General features: G+C 33.8%; 5 protein-coding genes across 5 annotated transcripts; 3 read left to right on the top strand and 2 right to left on the bottom strand.

Moving 5' to 3' along the window:
- Positions 1-7,971: 7,971 nt before the first annotated feature.
- On the top strand, positions 7,972-10,296 carry LOC107945119 (L-galactose dehydrogenase). Its single transcript, XM_016878976.2, has 5 exons — positions 7,972-8,416; positions 8,527-8,755; positions 8,906-9,205; positions 9,697-9,825; positions 9,980-10,296. Exons 1-5 carry the CDS (start codon positions 8,241-8,243, stop codon positions 10,109-10,111), a joined length of 966 nt encoding a protein of 321 aa, XP_016734465.2. The 5' UTR covers positions 7,972-8,240; the 3' UTR covers positions 10,112-10,296.
- A 1,241-nt stretch (positions 10,297-11,537) lies between these two features.
- LOC107940645 (soluble inorganic pyrophosphatase 6, chloroplastic) lies at positions 11,538-13,304 on the top strand. The gene is made up of 6 exons (XM_016874081.2): positions 11,538-11,946; positions 12,036-12,196; positions 12,312-12,412; positions 12,534-12,715; positions 12,834-12,932; positions 13,027-13,304. Exons 1-6 carry the CDS (start codon positions 11,689-11,691, stop codon positions 13,117-13,119), a joined length of 894 nt encoding a protein of 297 aa, XP_016729570.2. The 5' UTR covers positions 11,538-11,688; the 3' UTR covers positions 13,120-13,304.
- Positions 13,305-13,412: 108 nt separating this feature from the next.
- LOC107945117 (peptide methionine sulfoxide reductase B5) lies at positions 13,413-14,540 on the bottom strand. The gene is made up of 3 exons (XM_016878974.2): positions 14,112-14,540; positions 13,803-13,959; positions 13,413-13,723 (listed from the first exon to the last, which is right to left on the bottom strand). Exons 1-3 carry the CDS (start codon positions 14,426-14,428, stop codon positions 13,565-13,567), a joined length of 633 nt encoding a protein of 210 aa, XP_016734463.1. The 5' UTR covers positions 14,429-14,540; the 3' UTR covers positions 13,413-13,564.
- A 26-nt stretch (positions 14,541-14,566) lies between these two features.
- On the top strand, positions 14,567-17,385 carry LOC107945116 (protein RMD5 homolog). Its single transcript, XM_016878973.2, has 3 exons — positions 14,567-14,742; positions 15,086-15,115; positions 16,081-17,385. The coding sequence occupies exons 1-3, from the start codon at positions 14,567-14,569 to the stop codon at positions 17,261-17,263; spliced, it is 1,389 nt and encodes a 462-aa protein (XP_016734462.2). The 3' UTR covers positions 17,264-17,385.
- Positions 17,386-17,476: 91 nt separating this feature from the next.
- LOC107945118 (uncharacterized) lies at positions 17,477-18,187 on the bottom strand. The gene has a single exon (XM_016878975.2). It carries the CDS (start codon positions 18,018-18,020, stop codon positions 17,547-17,549), a length of 474 nt encoding a protein of 157 aa, XP_016734464.2. The 5' UTR covers positions 18,021-18,187; the 3' UTR covers positions 17,477-17,546.
- Between the last annotated feature and the right edge of the window lie 6,839 nt (positions 18,188-25,026).

The raw sequence follows: 25,026 nt of genomic DNA, 5'->3' as shown, positions 1-25,026 counted from the left end.
GGTTATTGACCTAACATATCCAAAAGATATGCAATTTGCCTTTATAGGAAAAGACGTTAACTATCTTAGACAAAGATAATGCAACATATAGAGCTCAATTGAAGGGTGGTTACATCAAAGGTGACAGAACGAAACATATTTCACTAAAATTATTCTTCACCCATGATCTTAAGAAGAAATGTGATATAAAATTTCAACAAATTCGTTCTAGTGATAATTTAGCAGACCTTTTTACCAAGCCATTGCCAACTTCAGCATTTGAAAGACTACCACAAAGATTGAAATGCATCGACTCAAAAATGTAATGTGACGTTGCCATTAGAGGGAGTCTAAAACAAGTTGTACTCTTTTTCTTTAACAAAGGTTTTGTTCCACTAGGTTTTCTTGGTAAAGATTTTTAACGAGCTAGCTTGTAATAGGAGCTTGTGTAGTCTTTTTCCTTCATTAAGTTTTTATCTCATAGGATTTTTTCTAATAAGGTATGAGGCACATCTTCATTTGATGGACATCCAAGGGCAAGTGTTGTAAAATGGATGTCTATATAGCTCCCATAACCGCCCAATAATTCATTTTCTTGTAATTATTGTAACCCTTAAAAATTTATAGGGTACCTTAATTATATTTACTAGTTTTGTAACTTATGATGATTGAGGCCCTATAAATAGAAGGCATGTATAAGCTTATTTGCATCCTAAGTGAATGTTGAAGTATCATTTCATTTTCTTTTCTTCTTTTTTTGTTCATTCTATAATTCTTTTTTTTAATAATAAGTTATAATCATTTTTAATTATGTTTTTTTATTGATTTTATAGTTATTCTCATTTAATTTGACTTTGAATCCATATTAAATTACGCTTATTATTTTAAATTAATTATCACTTAATTAGCATTACATCAATATAAATATGTGCATTAGGACGTCATTTTCATTCTAATGGCAGTTAGAAATACAGTAGAATATCATGTTTAATTGTTGTTTGGCAGCTGAGAAAAGTGAGGAGATCAATATTTTTTATTATTGAACTGAAATTCAAAAGAACTATCTCAGCAACTATTACTCAGTGCATATATATTGACTAAGAGATGCTGGTAATCATGTAAAGCATGCTTATACATATGCATAACAACTTTAACAGAACTTGGCTAACAACTAATCAGTTGAGCTGGATGACAAACTCAAAATGTTCATACTACCATTATATCATTCTCCTATTTTTTTTATCTTGAGAAAAAACTAACGTTGCATCAAGAACTTGGAAACTACACCTGAAGTAAAGCAAATTGACTCGGTGGAATTGGTTTTGTAAACAGGTCTACAAGCTGATGTACGGATGGCACAAAATTGACTTGCAACACACTAGCTACCACTTTCTCACGAATAAAATGTAGATCAATTTCTACATGCTTGATTCGAGCAAGATGAGTAGATTTTGTAATCATAGAGACAGCGAAAGTATGATCGCACCAAACAACAAGAACCTGAGATAGAGATATGCCAAGTTCCGTTATCAACTGTTGAACCCACAAGAGCTCAGACACACAGTTGGCAACACTACGATACTCAACCTCGAAAGATGATCGTGAAACCACATTCTACTTCTTAGAACACTATACAACCGGATTTGATCCAAGAAAAACATAATATTTAGATGTAGAACGATGATCTTCTACCATAGAAGCCCAGTCAACATCAGAATAACACATCACAGTAGGTGAACCTTTGGTAAATTACAACCCATGACTTAACGTGCCATTGAGAAACCTTAAAATACGTTTCACTTCCTTCTAATGAACTTCAAGAAGATTATTCATATACTGACTAAGCTTGTTTACACAATATGCTAAGTCAGGTCGAGTGAGACACATATACTATAAAGACCCTATCACACTTTGATAGAGATGACCATCCTCAAATGGGTTGTCTTCTAATGATGGTAACCTTGGTGTGCTACCCATAGGCATAGGGGTGGAAGCAACACCTTTCATACCTGTTTTTGTAAGCAACTCAATAACATATTTTTGTTGAGCAAGAAATAACCCGTTTGGGGTACGATAAACTTCAATGCCAAGAATAAAATTAAGAGCACCAAGATCTTTCAACGAAAATGTATTGTGCAGCTGTTTCACAACCTCATCAATCTCATCATTAAAGGTACAAGTAAGCACAATATCATCAATATATGCCATGAGTAATATAGTAGACATAGTAGAAATATTTATGAACAAAGATGGATCGATTTTAGACGGCTGAAACCTGAGTGTATCAACCAAAAACTTTTCAAGTGTGTGAAACCATGCTCGAGGTGCCTGACACAAACCATACAAAGCCTTGTGAAGACGACATACAAGTTTCTCCCCATTAATACCAGCAACTGTAAATTTCTTCTGTTAACTTTCCATTAAGAATAGCTTTGTTAACATCCACCTGGCACAATGACCATCCTTGTATAACAACAAGAGCAAGATCAATGCGAATAGCATTAGCTTGAACTACCAGATTGAAGGTGTCAACAAAATCTAAGCCGATATTTTGAGAAAACCCCTTGGCCACTAACAGAGCCTTGTATCTATCAACAGAGCCATCAGGTTTCTTTTCAACCTTAAACAACCATTTACAATCCACTGTGTTTATGCTTGGAGGTAGAGAGCAGAGAAACCATGTATGATTGCATATCAAAGCTTCAAGTTCATCATGAATTGCTGTTTGCCAACGAGAAAATTGCATGGCCTGGTGGATATTAGTAAGCATATTTTTAGGAGAACAGGTTGTCTCAGTAAGATAGACCTTAGGTTTAAAAATACTAGTCTTGCTTTTGGTGACCATAGGGTGAGTATTAAATGTAGGTTGAGGTTATGAAGTAGAGGGAACCGGTAGAGCATGAAGTTGATGCCTTAGAAAAATAAGGCAATGTCGGGGAAGATGAACCGTGAAAATGGGGACTAGATGATGACCAAGAAGTGGGTATAGAAGGTAGACTTGTATGTGGTATAGAAGGTGGAGTGGATAAAGTTGACAAATAAGGAGGTAATGTAATAGGTGATGGTACGATTAAAAGAGAAGAAGACTAAGCATGATGTGACTTGTCATATAGGGATGGAATAGAGTTTGACTGTGTAACTTGACAGAATGGAAAAATATGCTCATAAAAGGTCACATGTCTAGAAACATAAATTTTTCCTGTAGGTGACAGGCAGAATAGCCTTTATACACAGAAGAGTAACTAATGAATATACAAGGTGTGGATCGAAAATGTAGTTTGTGGGTATTATAGGGTTGCAAGTTGGGAAAACAAAGACATCAAAACGCTCTAAGAAAAGTGTAATCAGGTTTAATGTGAAACAATTTTTATAGGGAGAAAGGCTACCTAAAAGAACTGAAGGTAGCTTGTTAACCAAGAACACTGCACTACTAAATGCATCATTTCAGTATGAGAGTGGCAAAGACGTATGTGCTAACATAGAGAGACCTATTTCAACAATCTGTCGATGTTTCCTCTTAACAATCCCATTCTGTTCTGACATGTGTGGACATGAAAATCTATGTACAATACCATGAGAATGGACATAAGCCTTAAGATCCTGAAATTCAGCCACACTGTCTGTTTGAAGAGCCTTTAATTTGCAACTAAGAATATGCTTAGCTTGGCGATGAAGTTGCTCAAACACTGAGAGTACACCTAACTTTTGTTTCAAAAAATACACCCAAGTATATCGAGAGTAAGCATCAGTAAATGCCACGTAATATCGAAATGTTGGAAAAAAAACAAGTTTGAAAAAGCAACAGAAAATAAATTTAGGGAAAATTAGAGTTTTAAATTTGTTCCAAAATAAGATCTTGGTTATGATATCTAAAGTAATAAACACTTAATCAAAATTGTACCTTTTTTATTCGTCTAAGATGAGCACTTCAACTGAGTAGTCTTCTCTGCTATCCTGAAGCTCATGTCTACCTAGTATGAGCTCGTTTTGAATTAGAAAATTTTTCATAAAAATTACTAGTGGGATAATTTTGAAATTTCTCTAAACTTTTGAGTTAAGTTGTGTAACAGCCCGTTTTCAGTGAAATTGGAACAGTGATTTCGGGACCATAAATTTGAGTTAAAAAGAAATTTATTTTAATATTATTGTATGGTTTGCATTATGATAGGAATGACGTATGAAAATTTCGATAAGAAAATTTTACCAATTTCTTGTTTAATTATAGAAAGGACCAAATTGCATGAAATGCAAAAGTTGAATTCTAGTAGCTAGGAAGATCAAACTATCTATGGAATTCAAAATTTAAGGGCCTTATATGGCAATTAGACCACTAAATGGAGTTAGAAGATATTTATGATGATTCATCTATAGAAAATTAGAAAAAGAAAAGGACAAAATTGGAAATTAAATTAATTAAAAATGGAAATAAGCTAATATCTTCTTATTTCATCATCTTCCCCAAATTAAAATACATGGAAACCCTAGCTAAGAGAAAGTGAGTTCAAGCAAGTTGTTTTGGCTCAATTAGGTATGAATTCTTGTCCTGTTTTTAGTAATTTTTATATTTCTGAGATCGTAATAACCTAATCTATCTATTTTGAAGATCAATTTGCAAAGTTATCAAAGTATAAAATTTTTTCCATGGATGAGTATGCTGAAATTTTGAAATTCATGGTAGAAAATGAAAGGTTATTGATAGATAAACAACTTTTGTAAAGGAAATTTTCATGAAATTATGATTTAGGGACTAAATTGTAAAGATGTAACATTCATGGAAAATTGATTAATTTTATGAATTTCATGGGCTGTAAATGTCATATGAAAAATTTGGTTAGGCTTGGAATAAGGATTAAATTGCATGAATTTCATTTTCTGAGCCTAGGGATGAAATCGTCATTTATTAAAAGTATAGGGGTAAAATGGTAATTTTGCCTAGGATGGGAATTGGATGAAATTGAATGTGAATTTTATTAAAATGAGTTAAATTTACTCATATAGATCAGGATAGACCTAGTTCGGAATTGGATCGAGGAAACTAACACGAACAATTATCGAGGTAAGTTCGTGTAACTAAATTATGTATATTAATATGTTTGAATTGAATATTGTATATGTGAATTGTATAAATGTCTTATGTATGAAAATCAGTCACATATCTAATAATACTCGATAAACGTTAAGTCCTATTTGAATAGAAATTCGATGGATATAGGATTTCCCGTATTGGTTGTGGTCCTGCATATGTTGCGGGCACACCGTAGCTCTTATGAGCATCTTGTTATAAGCTTTAAATTTTATCACTCTCGACTAAGTTTCTTTTTTTCACTTTTGTCTACAAATTTTAAATTTTAGTCAAATTGTATTTTTTTCAATGGAAAAGTTAATTGAATTGTTAAAATTTTAACCAAGGTTTATAGAAACTGGACTAGCGGTCGAATCGATCATGCCACCAATTTATCAATTCGATTGGTTCAGACGATTCAATTAAATAAATCATTTACAAAACATAAAAATAAAAATATTAAAAACTGGTTCAACCACTTTGATTGTAGGCTGATTTTTTTAGCATGGTTCAACCGCTTCAAAATTATTCACGGCTCAATCAATCTAAAGCCTTTCTTCGGACTGGTATCCTAACCAATTTGGTCTGATTTAGATAAACATAATTTTAATGGCACGAACATGGTGACCCACCATGACATCCTACGTGTACTTCATTGCAGACATGAATATTAAAAAATATATATAGTTTTATGATTTATTTGAAAGTTGGTGAAGTTTTTAATGTTTTTTTTGAATTTTTATTACGTACACATAAATTGTCACACAAGTTGTCATGTCAATACCTTTGAAATTTTAATAGATTAGTCAACATTTCCATCTAAAGAAAATAAATTGACTAAAATTTGAAGGTTTAAGACTAAAGTCATAAAAAAATTAAGACCAAATTGAGTAAATGTTAAATGTTAGATTTATCATTATGCCTATCTTTAAGTAGTTTCTTTTAAAGGTTTTACATAAACTATTAAATGACGTGAATACACTTAGGCTTAAGAATTAAAAAATACTTTGAAAAATAATTAAAAAATTGAGCCCCTCATTGAAAAGTTCAATCAATTGAGCTCTTAATTGAAATGTAGTAATTAATTGAGCCCTTTGAATATGGCTTTATGTTAAAGCCCTTGATGGACCATTAATTGTTGATGTGATGGTTGACGTGGAAAAAAATGATGATGTGGCGATTGTCGTGGAATTTGACGTGAAAAAAAGCTGACATGGTGGGCTTAACCCATAAATTAACGTAAATTATACTCTTTTTCCTAAATTGGTACGTAAACTTTTTTTCTTTTGTCACAAACAATATTTAAATTATTATTTTGTTACTCATTTTACACCAAAATGTTATCTCCGTTAAAAAATTCCAACCAAATAATAAAATCTCACGTCATATAAACTTTTAAAAAAATTAATTCTTTTATTTCTCTCTTTATTTTTTTTTCTATTTTTCTTTCTTCTTCCTTTATAATATCTAGCAATATCAACAATGCTTGAAATTTGCCCTCTCGAGGTCGAGACACAGGTGGTTAATTCTATTTTTTGAACTTCACCACCTGCTTGTTGTACCTAACGAGATTGAAAAAGTTGTTTCACCGATCAAAACTAATGTTTTCAGAACTAGACCGGATTGATCGGTCGATTAAATCGGAGACCGGTCAAGGTACTAGTCTAGAGATAGGGGTTGGACCGATTGACCTGTAGCCAATACAAAGCGATTGAACAGATTTTATCAATTATTTAAATATTTTTATGATTTTTTTATAATTTATTTGATCAAACTGAACAAACTGATTAAACTATAAACTAGGGCCCGACTAATTTGACAATTAGTCTGGTTTTGAAGAAAGAAGAAAAAGATATATGTAAAAGAAAAAATAATAATTTTTTGCCATTTTTGTCACATGTTAATTTTTAATTGGCTATCATTTTTTTAAATAGACTTATCAATTTAACAAATGATTGAACTAACAAATGTACCAACTTGGGAAAAAAATAATAGTTTAGGTACCACCTGTGATTAAAAAATATTTAGGTACCAAAATGGAAAATAAATAATTTAAGGTACCAAATTGTCGTTTAAGTTTTTTTTATTTAAATATACTTAACGGTTTGACTAGCGGAGGTATCAAATTAGAAAAAAATAGTTTAAGTACCAATTGTGACAAAAAAAAGTTTAAGTACTAAAATAAGAAAAAAAGTATAATTTAAATACCAATTTGTGGGTTAAGTTGAAAAAAATTATGAAATAATATAAAATTATTGATGTAATTGAATATCTCCCCATATATATAGATATAAATAATATGATTTTTAACCCTTGAACTTCACAACAATGGGTTGGAGCCATGAACAATGCTAATCAAGACAACTTTTGATTTTTGAAAGTATTTTTTTTTAGCTTTTGTTTTTCCAGAAGCATATTTGGAGTCAAAATGGCATCTTTAACCCTTATTTATACTTTAATATATTTTATGTAATATTTATATTAAGTATATTTCTATTAAAATTTATTTAAAATATATAAAAATATATATTTGAATTTATAATGGTTATATTTTAATAATAGTTAAAATATAGATTATATATTCAAATTAAAATTTACAAATAATTAATATTAATTACTTACTTATAAATATTTAAAAATTATATTTTATATATTAAAATATCAATAATGAGATACAATAAATTATTTTTTATGTTTATACTAAAATATCATAATATTAATAAATTTAAATATTATTTAAATATATATTTTTTATTTTACGGTATTATGTCTAAAATGAACATTTTATTTCTTAAAAATACTTTTTGATAACAATAGTAAAGATAATCTTAGAGGGTCATGTCATCAAAATTTTATAACTTTGAAGTTTAGGGACCAAAATAAATCTAATTACAAGTTCAAATGCTAAAGTAGAAATAGCATAGTGGACATAATTGTATAGAGAGGAGAACTGTAAGTAGTTGAGCATAGATGAGAGAGGGGCCATTGTATACAATAGACAACAAATTTTGCTCCTTTTCTTGTGTTCCTTCAGAAGGAAGCAAATCCCATCTCTTATTTGCTCTTTATTTTCTCATCCTACTTTTGAAGGAAAAAAACAAACAAGATCATTGTCGGCTACACTCCCAAACACTCAATCTCCTTCCTCTCATATACAGTTTTTCCCCAATTCTTCAAGAAAAAGAAACCCTAGCTAAACATGGCTGTTCCCAAACTAGAAATGAGACCTCTCGGAAACACCGGCCTCAAGCTCAGCAGCGTGGGCTTCGGAGCTTCCCCTCTCGGCAGCGTCTTCGGTTCCGTTTCCGAAAGCGACGCTGTCGCCTCCGTCCTCGAAGCCTTCCGCCTCGGAATCAACTTCTTCGACACCTCCCCGTAATTCTAAATTTCTTCACTTTAACTAACTGGGTTATTGTCTTATGTTTAATTTGATGAATTATATGTATGTATGTATGTATGTTTGTTTGTTTGTTAATAATTTGAAGGTATTATGGAGCGACATTGTCAGAGAAGATGCTTGGTAAGGGACTTAAAGCTCTTGGAGTTCCTAGAAGTGAATATATAGTTTCGACAAAATGTGGGAGATATCGTGAAGGTTTTGATTTCAGTGCTGAGAGAGTAACTAAAAGCATTGATGAAAGCTTGGAGAGGTTGCAACTTGATTATGTTGATATATTTCAATGCCATGACATTGAATTCGGCTCTCTTGATCAGGTTCTTAATTATGTTTCAATACCATTTTCGTTTTCATAATTTCTGTATAACAACCTTTCTTGCCACTTCAGAAATACACCACTAACAAATATATATCCCTTCTCATGTGAAAGCTTAGGCTAATTTGGTTCGTTTTGTATGTGGTAACAGGTTGTGAATGAGACGATTCCGGCACTTCAAAAACTGAAGGAAGCAGGGAAGATTCGTTTCATTGGTATCACCGGGTTGCCCTTGGAAATTTTTACTTATGTGCTTGATAGGGTTCCACCAGGCACTGTTGATGTAATATTATCATATTGCCATTATAGCATTAATGATTCAACATTGGAGGATTTATTGCCTTACTTGAAAACCAAAGGTGTTGGCGTAATCAGTGCATCTCCACTTGCTATGGGACTTCTTACTGAGTTTGGTCCACCGGAGTGGCATCCGGCATCTCCCGAACTCAAGGTGAGACTTTTATCAGCCTCCGATACAATAAGACCATTTGTTCTCCTGCAAAATACAAAGCTATTTATGCAACCTAGTCAGTCTTGTTTGGTGGTTTCTGAAAAATGAAATGCCTTCATATTCTGTTGGATCCAACCGATGTGTAAATGATAGCCTTTAACCTGTAAAAGTTTATGTCAGGACATGGTTTATGTGAATTAAATGGACTAGGTTTTCGAGTGACTATACTGCATGCTGATTTAGAAGTTGCAACACAAATCTTTTGTAAAACATGGATATGATTTGTAGGACTATGGATTAAAAATAAATTATATATCTGGGTTTGTGTTCTGTCCAGTCTAGCTACATTGTGGTTCATTTCACCACAACACACCTAATATTAAATACTTCCACATTTTATGTCACCACGAAGTCATGTTATGAATGTGTCGTTTCCATAGTATATGTGCTTGATTATAAGGCTTTCATATGTTTTCATAACCTCTCTGCAGTCTGCCTGCCAAGCTGCTGCTGTATATTGTAAAGAGAAAGGAAAGAATATTTCGAAGTTAGCTATGCAATACAGCTTGTCAAACAAAGATATTTCGACAGTGCTGGTTGGCATGAACTCGGTTAAACAGGTTCTGGTTCATCATTTGAACTTTATGAAATCTATTTTATGCCTGATAATAGAATTTTGTTACTCAATCTTCATACCTGTCAAAACATGTTTGCATTTTTTTTCACGAGCTTGCTGCTTCGGTTGTTAGTAATCCCGGGGTTGTAAATAACTAGGTTGAAGAGAATGTTGCCGCTGCAACAGAACTTGCACTATTCGGGAAAGATCATGAAACTCTAGCTGAGGTGGAAGCAATACTGAAGCCAGTGAAGAATCAGACATGGCCGAGCGGAATTCAACGAAGCTGAGCAACAATATCGACCCGTATTTTTATTATTGTATGCATATATTCTCCCACATGGAATGGGGGCAACCATTCTGTTGTTATGATACTAGTATTTAGATGACAAAAATTTCCGTCCCTGTCCAAGTAAACTTGCTACTGTCCGATTAACGAGTATGATTGAAATAATAAGCAGTCTGTCTCATTGAATATCTAAGTGTTTGGGCTTGAAATTGAGTTGTTAATCACCCCACATTAGTTAAGTCTCATTCAAGCTTGGTGAAAACATGAATTTACAATGCATTAAACAATACCATTTGTTGTTGCTTGGATGCCAGCTAATCATTGTTGCTCTAAAATTTCATAAAAGAATCACTAAACCTGCATTTTGGTCACTTAATTTTAAAAAGTTAAAAAATGGTCATTGAACTATTCAAAATTTTTTATTTGAGTTATTGAACTATTAAGTTCTTTATTTTTTATTAAAAGTTTGGCTAGTGAGTTTCAAGCAATAATTTGATGATCAATATGATGGATCAATATTTATCGATGAGTAGAAGAATATATTTTAGATCCAAGTCGATCTGGAGATTAGTGTTGGAGATTGTGGAAAAAAGTTTAAATTTTGGTTCATAGATTTATGACATTTGACGTTGTTTTATGAAAAAAAATTGAACTACAGAAAAGAAGGGAATTAGAGCTTTTGGTTAGTGGAGCGATGTAAATAGAGAATGTTATACAATAATGATTTTTATAAGATGATTTTTATAGTTCAGTGATTGGATGAAAATTTTTAAATATTTCAGTGATTATTTTCTAATCTTTTAAATTTAAGTGACCAAAATATAAACTTATTAACAATTTAGTAACTTTGGATGTAGTTTACCCTATTTTGATTGATATGTTTAGATTGGCAGGTAAAATTTTTTTAATTTAAATTTAACTATAAAATAAATTTAAAAGTAAATTTTTCAATAATAAAATAGACCAACAAGCGATTTGGTCTTAGAATGAAACTTTCCAATTAAAGTAAGGAGGTGTAGTGGTTGCTCACTTCATTTGTTAATCATATGATTGAGGATTCAATTCCTACTTATGGGAATGAAGCATATTTAATGTTTAGTTGTTATCTTTTTGTACGGTTCATAATTTATTTTCTGATTATCGATAGTTTTCTAAAGAGAATTTTCTAATATTTTAACTTTTTTAAAGTTATATTCTAAGAAATCATTTTTTAAGAATTTTTTAAAGAATTTATGATGTTTTAATTTTTTTTAGAATTATTTAAGAAAAAGTCTATTAGCTATACAATTCAAGGGCCAAATTAGTTATTAATCCTTTAATCATTTTGTTAATGAGTAACGGAAGTTAATATATGAGTGGTTAAAATATTAATGGTTATTATGTAACTTACTAAAACATAATTTTAAATAAAATATAGGAATCGATGATGCAATTTACCTTAAAGAATTGAAGGGGAAAAATAGGAAAAGAGAAGGATATAGGAACGAATTGGAGAAGTAAGGTAAGCCAGTGAATGTAAACCACCAAACTTCCAAATACTCCCGACCCCACAGTCCACCACCAAAAGATAAATCAGCCATGGCAGCAGCAGCAACAGCTAGAATAGTATCCGTCGCCGGAAGTTCCACCGTTGCCTCCTCTTCTTGCTTGCTTCTCAAAGCGCCCTTCGCTTTGAAACACGGCCGTAACGCTCTTAGCTTCAACAACGGCAGACGATTATCCAAAAGGTTATTTTCTTGCAATGCCATTTATAATCCCCAGGTTCAAATCAAACATGAAGGTCAACCCGAAACCCTTGACTACAGAGTCTTCTTCGAAGATACTTCGGGGAAAAAGGTATTTGTCCCAACTTTCTTTTTCCTAGATTTTTTGAAATTGAAATTGTCCAGTATTTGGATGATAATTGAGATTTAGTGGTGTTTTAGATTTCTCCTTGGCATGATATACCATTGCACTTGGGAGATGGTGTTTTTAACTTCGTTGTGGAGATACCCAAAGAGTCAAGTGCAAAAATGGAGGTTGCTACTGATGAGCCATACACTCCCATTAAGCAGGATACTAAGAAGGGCAAACTTCGATATTACCCGTAAGATTCTCTGATTTTGAGTATGTTTAATTTCTTACTCACTTATATGCTTTTTAGGCTATTTTTCAGCACTTTGTTTTGGCTTCTTGCTATAATCTCATTACTTGTACCTCAGCTATAATATAAACTGGAATTACGGATTGCTTCCACAAACATGGGAAGACCCTTCTTTAGCAAACTCTGAAGTTGATGGAGCATTTGGTGATAATGACCCTGGTAATTTCCCTTCTTGGTTACAGTATTTGACTGACATTTATTATTGATAAGGTTTCCTCCTTTATTGTTGTGAAAAAGTAGCTTTGCAAGTCTTGATGTTTCCGTTTCTTTCAAATCTTAGTTGATGTTGTTGAGATTGGTGAAACCCGGAGAAAGATAGGTGAGATTCTGAAGGTCAAGCCTTTGGCTGCATTAGCCATGATTGATGAAGGGGAACTTGACTGGAAAATAGTTGCTATCTCATTAGATGATCCAAGGGCTTCCCTTGTCAACGATGCCGATGATGTTGAGAAGCATTTCCCGGTACCGTAACTACTGCCATTTAAGACTTGTGTGTTATTTGTTATTTAAACTGGTCTTAAGCATGGTTATCTCACTTATAATGCCAACTTTAAGAGCACCCTTTTGATGATAATTTCAGGGGACACTAACGGCAATCAGGGATTGGTTTCGAGACTACAAGATCCCTGATGGAAAACCAGCAAACAAGTTTGGTCTTGGCAACAAGGCAGCAAACAAGGTGTGTACTGGTTTTGTTTCATTTTCCCCTATTCCCATAGTGCCTATCAGATTCATTTTTCTTAGGATTTTTATCTGCACTGTATGATGAACAGGAATATGCTCTGAAGGTCATTACAGAGACTAACGAGTCTTGGGCCAAACTAGTCAAAAGATCAATTCCTGCTGGAGAGCTTTCACTTGCATGAAGGCTACCAGGAGCAGTAGGAGAACTGCAATGGTTTCAATTTGTAGTTTGTTTGTTTGTGTTTTTTTTTTTTTTTGGGGGGGGGGTGTTGGAGAAATTAGATAACTCTTTTAATTGGAATAGCATTTCACCATTCACATGGTTGGTCTGAAGTGAATAAAAGAAAAAGGCATGCGAGTTTTTCAAGCTTATCAAGCCCCTTTAATAATTCTAAACTTGAACAGCTATTGAAATAGGCAACCAAACTCTACACATGGGGTTCATCTTTTCAGGCTGCCACGGAAATTCCCATGGTTGGTAACCATATTTTGCATATATATTGCATTAAAACGTTCAAGTTCAAATACAATGACGACCATAAGTAGAAAAACTCGAGTTCTTATTGGCAAAAACATCACATTATGCCCATGTCCTATACACAACTAGGATAACTGTTACAATACGATTCAGTCTGAAGAATTTGCAGGAATGAACTTGAGTGATATGCTGTTGACACAATGGCGCTCATCGGTGGGTGTTGGAAACCCTTCACCTTTAAATACATGGCCCAAATGGCCACCACAAGCTGCACAAGTGATTTCAGTCCTCATCCCATCCGGGTCCGGCTGGTTAAACATCACACACTTGATTAGTAAAATCTGGAATAGAAGAAAACAAGTTGAGCAAAAGAGGAAGGTAGCTCACATGGCGATTTATGGCTCCAGGGAGACCCTCATAGAAAGCTGGCCACCCACAACCTGAATTAAATTTTGTAGTGGACTTGTAAAGAGAAGTCCCACATCCTGCACATTTATAGATACCTTCTTCGAAGAACTTATCATATTCTCCGGTGCCTGGATACCTTTACAGTACCAACACAAAATGTCAAGAATCAAATTACAAACTTGCTATTTCATCCAAAAGCCATAGAAGCTCAAAATGTATACAATTTGACAGAAGCTTATGCTACTATTAATCAACACAAAGAATGAATGAATAGGTTAGCAAACTTACTCGGTGCCCTTTTGTCTCAAAATTCGAAACTGCTCTGGGGAAAGAATAGCACTCCACTCTTCCTCAGACTTCTGGACCGAACCAGAAGCAGCCATGGTTAAGACGACACTCCCACGAAACCCACGCTTCCTCAGATGAAGGAAACTCCCATACCCAGATGAAGTAATGGCCTTTGGCGAAGAAAATGGAAATCTCAAGCGGGGATTACAAGGAAGAACAGCAGCAGCTAAAGCGGAGGGTTTTGCGGCGGTGGCGAGGAGTAAAGCTTTGGAGTAGGAAGACGAAAAAGGCGTCGTTTTGAGGATGTGAAGGCCCATTTGATTGAGAGACAACAGTTAAAGGGACTTCTTTTTTCTCTCTCTTTTCCCGAATCTGATGACCAGAGGAGCTCGAAAGTTCCTGGTTGATGAATTCAAAACCGAAATTATCGAAATCGAACAAGGGTATTTGAGGAAATGAAAAATTTTCACACGAGTGTTGGTTTGCTACCGAATTGTTCGCACGTGTACGCTTTTCGAGACTCTCTCTCTCTCTCTCTCTCACTTAGCTTAGCTTCCCTGCCTTTCAGAGACTCTTGCGCTCTCACTTCTCTTCTGCGATTTTCGCTCTTCCAATTTCGATCTCAAATCTGGTATGTTTCCTCAAATCTCTGTTTCATATCTTTTATCGTTATTTTTTTATCTTCATGATTTTGTTTCACTAGAAGAAACCCAGGAATAAGTATGTCAAAATTATATTTGAGTTTTGCCTCTTACTATTCATCTCCTTTATGCTTAAACCTTTTGCTTTTTTATTATCGGAACTGAGTGAAATAGGTAGATTTTTTTTTCCATTCTGTTTTCTCTGTAACCAAACAATTATCTTTGATGCTGAAAATTAGACCTTTGTTAATTATGTTTTTATAATTTAATTATCAGTTAAAATTTTAGTTTGAATTCTCACTTTGCGGTCCTGACTTTGATTCTCTAATGCAGTAAAAGACTTGCTGAAACTGCCAATCAAAGGTATTTAAATTTTCATTTTCATGATGTTTTTGATTCTATAATTGAATGTTCTTATAATTTTTTAGATAGCATGTAGTAACCTTTACAAATTTAGCTTGGTTTGCAAAAGGTTTACTTGAAAATATGATGTGTTATTGCTTATTCCTTTCCATTGTTGATGAACATTATAATGCTTTGCTTGGTAAGAAAGATGAAAAAAGGGGAACGACGGTTAAATTACAAAGTGGTTTCCTTCTTTAACCCTTTTGATCCTTTCTACCAAGCAAAGCGGTTGAAGTTAGAACATTACATCTAGCATGGCTATGCTTTCATTTTGTTCTTTCGGCTAGTATACTGGGCAGCTCTGGGTTTTGGTAGTTTAAACTTTACCCTATTCTTAGAAAAAGAACTAATCCATCAAACCCATTGAAATTTGATACTAGTGATTATTTGGTGCATGATGTGGGGGTTACAACTTTGTGTGTCTGAAAGCCATCTTACTAGTGCTTTTACATCCTTGGGTAATCTTCTAGTTGATTTATACATTCATGTTTAAGAACAAGTTGCTCGTATTTTAGTTGTGATATTTTTGCTTGATAAGATATTGTGATTGTTACATTATGCATTTGTAATTTGTGCCAAATTTAAAGCTTTGATTTGGAACTTCTATTGTTTTAGACTAATCTTTATCAGTTCCATTACTAGATACCTTACAAATATCTTCTCTCGTCACTTCAAGAAGGCCAGTTTCTATGTTACCATTTCCTACCTACTGCATATCAATCCTTTCTTCACACTATCCACCATAACTTCTAACAAATAAATAAGACTAGAAAAGGTAAAAGCATCATTTAGTGAAGCAATATAGGTACATTGTATAGACTGGATCCTCCTTTCTTCAATAAGTTACACTCTTTTGATGACCAGAAGTTTTCTTCTGTTTTTCTTAGTTGTTCGATGTTCTATCACTTGTGTATTTTGTGCAGGAAGCATCAAGTTGAGATTAAGAAAATGGAACTGGACACCCTAAAAGATGCATTTGACCGTGTTGTTAAGAGACAGAAATTGTCCTCCTTTAGATCCCAAGAAATAGTTGATCAAGTTGGGCATGAAATTGAGCAGGCTTTGGCAAAAATCAAGGCCATTAACGATCCCTTGTCCCCTGTTCATCTGAAATCTATTCTTTCTGAGTTAAAACTAAAGCTCAATACTGTTGGTCCACTGAACCTGTTAGAAGGACTGCAGAAGGAGCGTAACATAAACCTCAGCAAGTACCCTAAACTTCTCGAAAAGTCCTTCAGCCCTGACATATCCAAGGCGTATAGAGATGTTGACTTTGACTTCCACCTAGTGAACCAGATAGTTGCAAATCACTTTTATCAGCAAGGCTTGTTTGACCTTGGAGATTGCCTCATAGATGAAGCTGGAGAACCAGAGGCGATTGCGATAAGATCTCATTTCTTAGAAATGTATCAAGTACTTGAAGCTTTGAAGGTTAAGAACCTCGGGCCTGCTTTGAATTGGATCACTCTCAATCGTGAGAAGCTCAACCAAAATGGTTCAATGCTTGAGCTAAAACTTCACAGGCTTCAATTCGTGGAGATTGTAAAGAAAGGAACTAAAGCTGATGCACTTAGTTATGCTAGAACTCACCTTGCCCCGTTTGCTTCTCTGCACATGAACGAGTTTCAGAAGCTTGTGGTTTGCATCATATGGGTGGGAAAGCTCGATAGCTGCCCTCATGCTGAGTTAATGGCTCCTACCCATTGGGATGAATTTACTCAGGAGATCATCAAACAGTTCTGCAGTCTCGTGGGACAATCGTATTGGAGCCCATTGAGTGTGGCCATAGCAGCCGGCATCAAAGGGTTGCCTACACTGCTGAAGCTGGCTAATGTAATGGCAGCAAAGAGGCAAGAGTGGCAAGAAATGAAACAATTACCAGTCCCTGTGGAGTTAGGAAAGGAACTCCAGTTCCACTCCATATTTGTATGTCCTGTAAGTAGAGATCAAGGCAGCGAAGAGAATCCACCAATGCTAATGCCATGCCAGCATGTCCTTTGCAATCAATCAATCATGAAGCTGTCAAAAAACACCTCTCGGACATTTAAATGTCCTTACTGTCCAACAGAGGCTTCAGCTGCACAGTGCAGGCAACTTCACTTCTGATGGCCTAATTACATTAAAATGTTAGGCTGCTTTTTTCCTGGTCGTTAATTGAACTTGCACTTTTCAAGCATTTTTTTAAAGATTGTATATACAGTATATATATTACAAAGAAATTCTTTGTACATTCATGGTTTTATATATATATTTGAAGGTTTAATAATTTGTATGAAAGGATGTCATGAAATGAATAAACAAATGTAAAAAGAACAAACATTTAACTAAAACTGAAGAAATTCTAAATTAAACAAGCAGCTTATTACTTATTACAAGTATGTTAAGCAAATTAAGCATCTTTTGACATCCCTAGCATTCTCTTCAAACCAGGAAACATAGGTGGATCAGACTTGTTATCATCTTGCAAATATTCATCCACCATTTCCTTAACTGATCTAGCAGATAAAGGATGAAAATGAACACCCCATTCATCAACGAACTTGTTAATCAAAACCCATTTCTCCTCTTCTCTCATCTTTCTCCATTTCCTGTTCATTTCCTCTTCTTTCAATGACAAATACTGGCACAACTCTGTGAACAGCAACTCTTTGCTTTTCTTCATGGCTTTCTCTTTTTGCTCCAAATGGGTGTTAATCTTTTGCACATTGATTGCCAAATCTAAAGCCAGGGCTGAATCGCTGAGCTTGTTTTTGGTGCATGGAATCTTAGTATTGGGTCTGTTGTTGGAGATGGAAGGATGGTTTCGGAACTTCCCAACCTGTGGGAGGCAATTCGGGGAAAACTGAAACAGAGAGATGTTCATCGCCGGTTGCCGGGAAATAGATTTGGTTTTCGATTGTGGGAGAAACGGGAGATTTTGGCTTCTTGCTGAATTTCGCAATTTAATAACAGAAAATTTCAGGAGGATGGAGAGCAGAGCAACACAGGCTTTTGAAAATAGATTTGGGCCTTCTATTATGGCTTATCAAAGATGCTGTTTTACTCGATCATAAACTCAAAATTTAAGGATAAATTTTATTTTCTTTTTCTTTTGATAAATTAATAAATATTAAATATGATTATGAGAGTTTGACTTTTTAAAAGAAAAATTATTTCTTAATTAAAATTTTATTAATATAATATTTTATATTATTTTAGATATTCTGAACCAAAGTTAAATAAGATATTTTGAATATATGTTTTTTTAAAGAGATAATTTATTCAAATATAATTAAAAAAAAGGGAAAATCACCTTAACAATTTCAAATACGACCAATTCTAAAAAAATGATAACTACTATATGCTTATTTTATTCTAACATATCTTAAAAAATGTATATGAAGTAAAAATAATAATTTGATTTTCAAAAACATTTAAGATATTAAAAGTTAAATTTTTTTTAACTATATGAAATTTTACCGAATATGGTTTTACTTTAAATTAAATCATAATGGAATAAAAATCTTAATATAAAATATATATATATTTTTATTAAAAAATTATTTATTGAATGAATTACGGTGTAGTAAAGATTTTTGTGTATAGATTTTCATAAATCTTGATCTTTGGACTCTTAATTATTTCAAGTAGTATTTTTTTAATAATATTTTAAAATTTTATATTAAAATATGAAAAAGTAAAAAATATCATTGTAATAATATTTACTTTTTTTATAAAAATTAGATTTTTTGGTTATTTTTCATAGTCATCCATGTTCGGGATTCATGATTACCATTCCCAATAATATTGTTTCCAAAATTTGAACCTATATTCTCTTTTAAGAATGCAATATGCATTACTATTACACCCAATAATATTGTGTTCTATGAGTGGCCAAGTTGGCGATGCTCCATGGTTATTGGGTGGTGACTTTAATGTCACTCTTTCGCCTGAGGAAAGTTCTTCTTTCGATAGTTCTCAGTATTTTACTATTGATATGAAAGATTTTCAAGCTTTGGTTAGGAGATTGAAGTCTTTGATCATGCTTATTTTAGTCCTATTTTCACTTGGTCTAATCATCAATTGGATTGACTGATTGCGAAGAAGCTTGACAGAGTTCTTATTAATGCAGCTTGGTTGCGATTTCTACCTCATTTACGGGTTGAGTTTGCTGCTTCTGGTTGTTCGGATCATTGTCCTTCTATTGTTTGGTTGGAGCAGCCTATGCAATCCTTGCCAAAGCCTTTTCGGTTCTTTAATTTTTGGGCTAAGCATGATAGGTTTTTGCAGCTTGTTGCTTAATCTTGACAGCCTATTGTGGTAGGAGATCCTATGTTGAAGTTATTTACCAAGCCTAAGAGACTTAAGCTTGTCTTGAAAATGCTCTACACTGAGGCTTTTGGAATATTTCTACTCGATTAAGGCTAAGGCTGAGCAGCTGGAGAGCTTGCAGCTTGCTTTGTTGCGGGGTGATCTAGTTAGAAATGGTCATTTCGATCGAGTGAGAGTTGATTTCTTGGTTTTGCAAGAGGCCGAAGCATGTTTTTATTAGCAAAAAGCTTGTGTGTAGTGGATTAGGGAGGGGAATCAAAGCACTAAATTTTTTCATAGTACTATTGTAGTTAAGAGGAATAAGCACACTATTACTGTAACATGCCGTTTTCAGTAAAATTGAAACAGTGGTTTCGGGACCACAAATCCGAGTCGAAAAGAAAATAATTTTAATATTATTTCATGGTCTGCATTATGATTGAAATATTGCATGAAAATTTCGTAAAAAAAATTTATCGATTACATATATAATAAGATGGAAAGGACCAAATTGCATAAAATGCAAAAATTGAGTTCTAGTAGCTATAAGTATCAAATAGCTATGGAATTCAAGATTTGAGGTCCTTATATGGAAAATAGACCATTAAGAGGAGTTAATAGATAAGTATGATGATTCATCCATGGAAAATTAAATAAAGAAAAGGATGAAATTGGAAAAAAAAGATGAAAAGATGAAAAATAATAAAATAACATAAAATATCATCATATTATCATTTTTCATAAAAATTAAGACATGGGAACCCTAGTTTGAAGCTTGAAGAAAGACAATCTTACTTGGCTTAATTAGGTATGTTTTCTTGTCCCGTTTTTAGTAATTTTCATATTTCTGAGATCGTAATAGCTTAATCTAGCTATCTCAACGGGATTAATTTGAAAATTTATCAAAGTAATAGGATTTTACCATGGATGAGTATGCATGAATTATGAAGTTTAATGGTAGAAAATGAAAATTTGTTTATAGATAAACAATTTTTGTAAAGTGAATTTTGATGAAATTGTGATTTAGGGATTAAATTGAAAAGATGTAAAATTCATGGAAAAATTCTGAATTTTGTGAAATACATGGACTGTTATTGTTATATGTAAAAATTGGCTAGGCTTGGAATAAGGATTAAATTTCATGAATTTCATTTTCCGAGCCTAGAGACAATCAAAATTAATTAAAAGTATAGAAGCAAAATAGTAATTTTGCCTAAGATGTGAATTGGATTGAATTTAGTATGAATTTTATTAAATTAATGATAAATTCATTCATATAGATCCAGATAGACCAAATAAGGAGTTAGATTGAGGAAAAGAAAAGTGTCGGATTAGTATATTACAAATCCACGAACATTTGTCGAGGTAAGTTCGTGTAACTAAATTGTATAATTATATGTTTAAATTGAATGTTATGTATGTGTTTGTAAAATTGTCATGTATAAGAAATTTATTACATATCCGACAATGATCATTAAGTATTAAGTCCCGTTTGAATAAATGAAATACGATGGATACAAGGTTCTCGATTGGTTGTAGTCTTGCATGTGTTGCGGACACACCACAGCTCGAAAGAGAGTCTCGTTATTAGCTCTCATGAGCTTCCTGTTATATGGTTCTTGTGAGCTTCCCGTTAATAGCTCTTCGGAGCATCCCGATTTGGTTGTGATCCTACATGTATTGTGGACACATCGTAGCTCTTATGAGCATCCCAATAAATGGCTTTCCAGAATTTCTTGACATTGGCTCACTTGAACCTTCCCGACATTGGCTCGTATAAACTTCCCGATAATGGCTCTCCAGAGTTTCCCGTTACATGGCTCACATAAGCTTCCCCTTTATGTGCCTGTATGAGCATTTTCAAATATGAATTGATTGATTACAGATTTGTACACTTCATGTGTATTACCCGTGTATCCACCAATATTTTCAACAATTCAACAGGCAAAATCCTGATATTATAAATATGAGCTTGAAATGAATTATTACCTATATATGCATGAAGTACATGGAATTTTGATATTGATAAGCTCATACATGTTCTTGGTATTTATGTGAAATACATGACTAACATGTTTGATGAGGTCATGTGATTAGGCTATTAGTCAAATTGCTTTGGATATGTATTGTATGCTTACCCTAGATGTTAATGAATGGTAAGTTAAAATTCCCGTTATACGAACTTACTAAGCTTTAAAGCTTACTCTGTTTAATTTTTCTCTGTCTTATAGTACTCATAGGCTCATAAAGGTTGGAGGCTAGTCGGAGGTACATTACACTATCCATTGACTCATTTTGGTATAACTATTAAACTACATTTTGGTTATAATGGCATGTATAGGCTAAAATTTGGTCAATGATGGCATGTAAATATTGAGTTGAAACTAGCCATTGGTATGGCTTGGGGATGGTATAATTGATTTATATATATATGTGACTTCATTATGTTTGATGTGTGTTTAAAATGGATGAATGATAGAAATCATATAGGTATATTGATGATTGATTTGAAGTGGCATAATTGGTACAAAGATGTATATATATATGTATTAGGTTGACTTGATAAAAATGGACACTTGATCATATGTATTGATATATCATGTATGATACTTGGAATTGGCTTGATTTGAATGCATTATATTGGCTTGTGAGTGTGTTTAAGTATGAATGTAGGTGGAAGACAAATTGGGTGAGAAATAAGCCTTGAAAATGACCTATTTTCGTCCACACGGGCAAAGACATGGGCGTGTGGTTTGGCTGTGAGTCCTCTATATCTTAAAATTTGAAAAACAGAATGCTCGAAAATTTTCACACGGCTTAGCACACGGGGGTGTGGCTTGGCCGTGTGACCCAAGTTAGAGAGTTACAAGGGTATGGACACGGGCTGGGACACGGTTGTGTGTCCCTATTTCAAATACCTACACGGCCTGAGATATGGACGTGTGTCCCCTGCACCTAGGAAAAATCTTGAAATTTTGTGAAAAATTCTCTGAGTACTCGAATTAGTCCTGACTTATTTCTATTGTGTATTTTGAGTCTCGAGGGCTCATATAAGGGACAATATAATTGGTTATGATTTATTTTTTATATGAATGAGAAATGATATGAAATGTTTGTACTTGATTTGTAAACTCTAGTAATACTCTATAACCCTGTTCTAGCGACGGATACGGGTTAGGGGTGTTACATTTATTGGTATTAGAGCTACGGTTTAGTCGATTCTCAGAATAACGTAGCATATACGAGTCTAACTATACATGACACTATATAACCTGTGATAGTATGATATGTCCTGAACATTTTAAACATGTTTTTCATATAGTAATGTCGTCCAACCAAGCTGAACTCGAAGAAGCTGAGAGCAATGCTCAAGCTTCAGTTCAAAGAGCTGCCTCAAGTAGTAGAAGGTCTGTATCTGAGGGCCGATGAGGAGAGGCTAAAGAAGCCTTCTTCCAAATGATGAACGAATGGTTTACAGAATTTGTAAGAACAAATCCGATTGTACAACAACCTCCACTCCTTCCTGTTTCTCAATCGGTTCCTGAAATGCCACAAGGTACATAACTCATTAGAATTGGTAAGCCTCTTATAGATAAAATTCGTAAATATGGGGCAGAAGAATTCAGAGCTAGAGCCGAAGATGATCCAGAAAGAGCTGAATTCTGGTTGGAAAATACTATTAGAGTTTTGGATGAATTATCTTGCATACCGGTCGAATGTCTGAAATGTGTTGTATCCCAATTAAAAGATTCAGTTTATCAATGGTGGAATACACTGATTTCTGTTGTACTGAAAGACAGGGTTACATGAGAATTTTTCCAAACTGAATTAAAAAAGAAGTATATCAGTCAAAGATTTCTAGATCAGAAATGGAAGGAATTTTTAGAGCTTAAACAGGGCATATGACGGTATCTGAATATGAAAGAGAATTTGTCGTCTGAGTAATTATGCTAGAGAACGTATCTTGACTGAAATCGCAATGTGTAAATGATTTGAAGAAGGGTTAAGTGAAGATATAAAGTTGTTAGTTGGAATTCTTGAATTAAAAAAAATTGTTATACTAGTCGATTGAGCACATAAAGCTGAAGTACTGAGCAAAGAAAAGAGACAAGCTGAGATGGAAGCCATAAATTCGAGTAAAAGATTTATAGGAAAGTCACAACAGTCGGCTTCAAAGAAATCAAAGAAATACCATGAGTGTTCTGCTACCTCTGTGGGATACTCAGGAAGAGACAGAGGTACCCGATATTCTAGTGCAAGATCTCAGACTACATCTGTAACAAGTGCAGGTAGTGTTAAAAACACTAAACCCAAATGCAAACACTGTAATAAGTTTCATTTTGGTGAATACTGAATGAAAAGTGGATCCTGTTTTAGATGTGGTTCTTTTGACCACTATCTGAGAGACTGCCCGGAAAAGCCTAAGAAAGAAACTGTTCAAACTTCAAGGCCAAGCAACCCTAATACAAAAGGGTTAGAACAAAAGATTCAATCGTGAAATCTGAAGCACGAGCACTGGCTAGAACATATGCTATTTGTACACGTGAGGACGCCTCTGCACCCGACGTTATTACTAGTACTTTTTCTCTATTTAATACTGATACAACTACTTTAATTGATCCTGATTCAACTCATTCGTATATCTGCATGAATTTAGTATCTAATAAAATTTGCACTGAATTCGTGGTTAAAGTATTAAACCCCCCAGTTCGGTATGTGATAGTTGATAAAATTTGCAAGAATTGTCCGTTAATGATACGGGGTTACTGTTTCTCAGCCAATTTGATACCATTTGATGAGTTCGATGTAATTCTGGGCATAGACTAGTTAACTCAGCATGATGCCGAGGTAAATTGTAAAAAAAAACATATCATGTTGAAATGTCAAAATGATGAAATGCTTTGTATTGAATCTGATAATTTGGATGGGTTTTCTAATGTGATATCAGCCATGTTAGCACAAAAATGTGTCAAAAAAGGATATGATTCCTATCTTGCTTATGTGTTGGACACTAAAGTAACTGAATCAAAGATTAAATTAGTGCCAGTAGTCTATGAGTATCCTGATGTATTTCCATAGGAGTTACCCAGATTACCACTAGTCAGGAAAGTTGAATTTTCTATAGATCTTGTTCCGGGGACAACACCGATATCTATAGCACCCTACAGAATGACTCCTGCTGAATTAAGAGAGTTGAATGTACAGTTGCAAGAACTGACTGATAGAGGTTTTGCACGACCTAGTTCATCACCTTGGAGTGCACCAGTTTTGTTTGTTAAGAAAAAATGATGGATCTCTGAGATTATGTATTGATTACAGACAGCTCAACAAAGTTACAATTAAGAATAAATATTCATTGTCTCGTATTGATGACTTGTTTGACCAGTTGAAAGGTGCTACAGTATTTTCAAAGATAGATCTCCATTCTGGCTGCTATCATTTACGAGTGAAAGACTAAGATGTACCGAAAACAACTTTTAGAACCAGGTACAGACATTATGAATTCCTTGTGATGTCGTTTGACTTGACTAATGCACCTGCGATATTTATGTATTTAATTATTAGAATCTTCAAACCGT

This window comes from Gossypium hirsutum, chromosome D12 (genome assembly GCF_007990345.1).
Source record: "Gossypium hirsutum isolate 1008001.06 chromosome D12, Gossypium_hirsutum_v2.1, whole genome shotgun sequence".
In the NCBI taxonomy this organism is placed as follows: domain Eukaryota; kingdom Viridiplantae; phylum Streptophyta; class Magnoliopsida; order Malvales; family Malvaceae; genus Gossypium; species Gossypium hirsutum.
The sequence above is the reverse complement of the archived record's forward strand: the minus strand, read 5'-3'. Positions and strand labels throughout refer to the sequence as shown.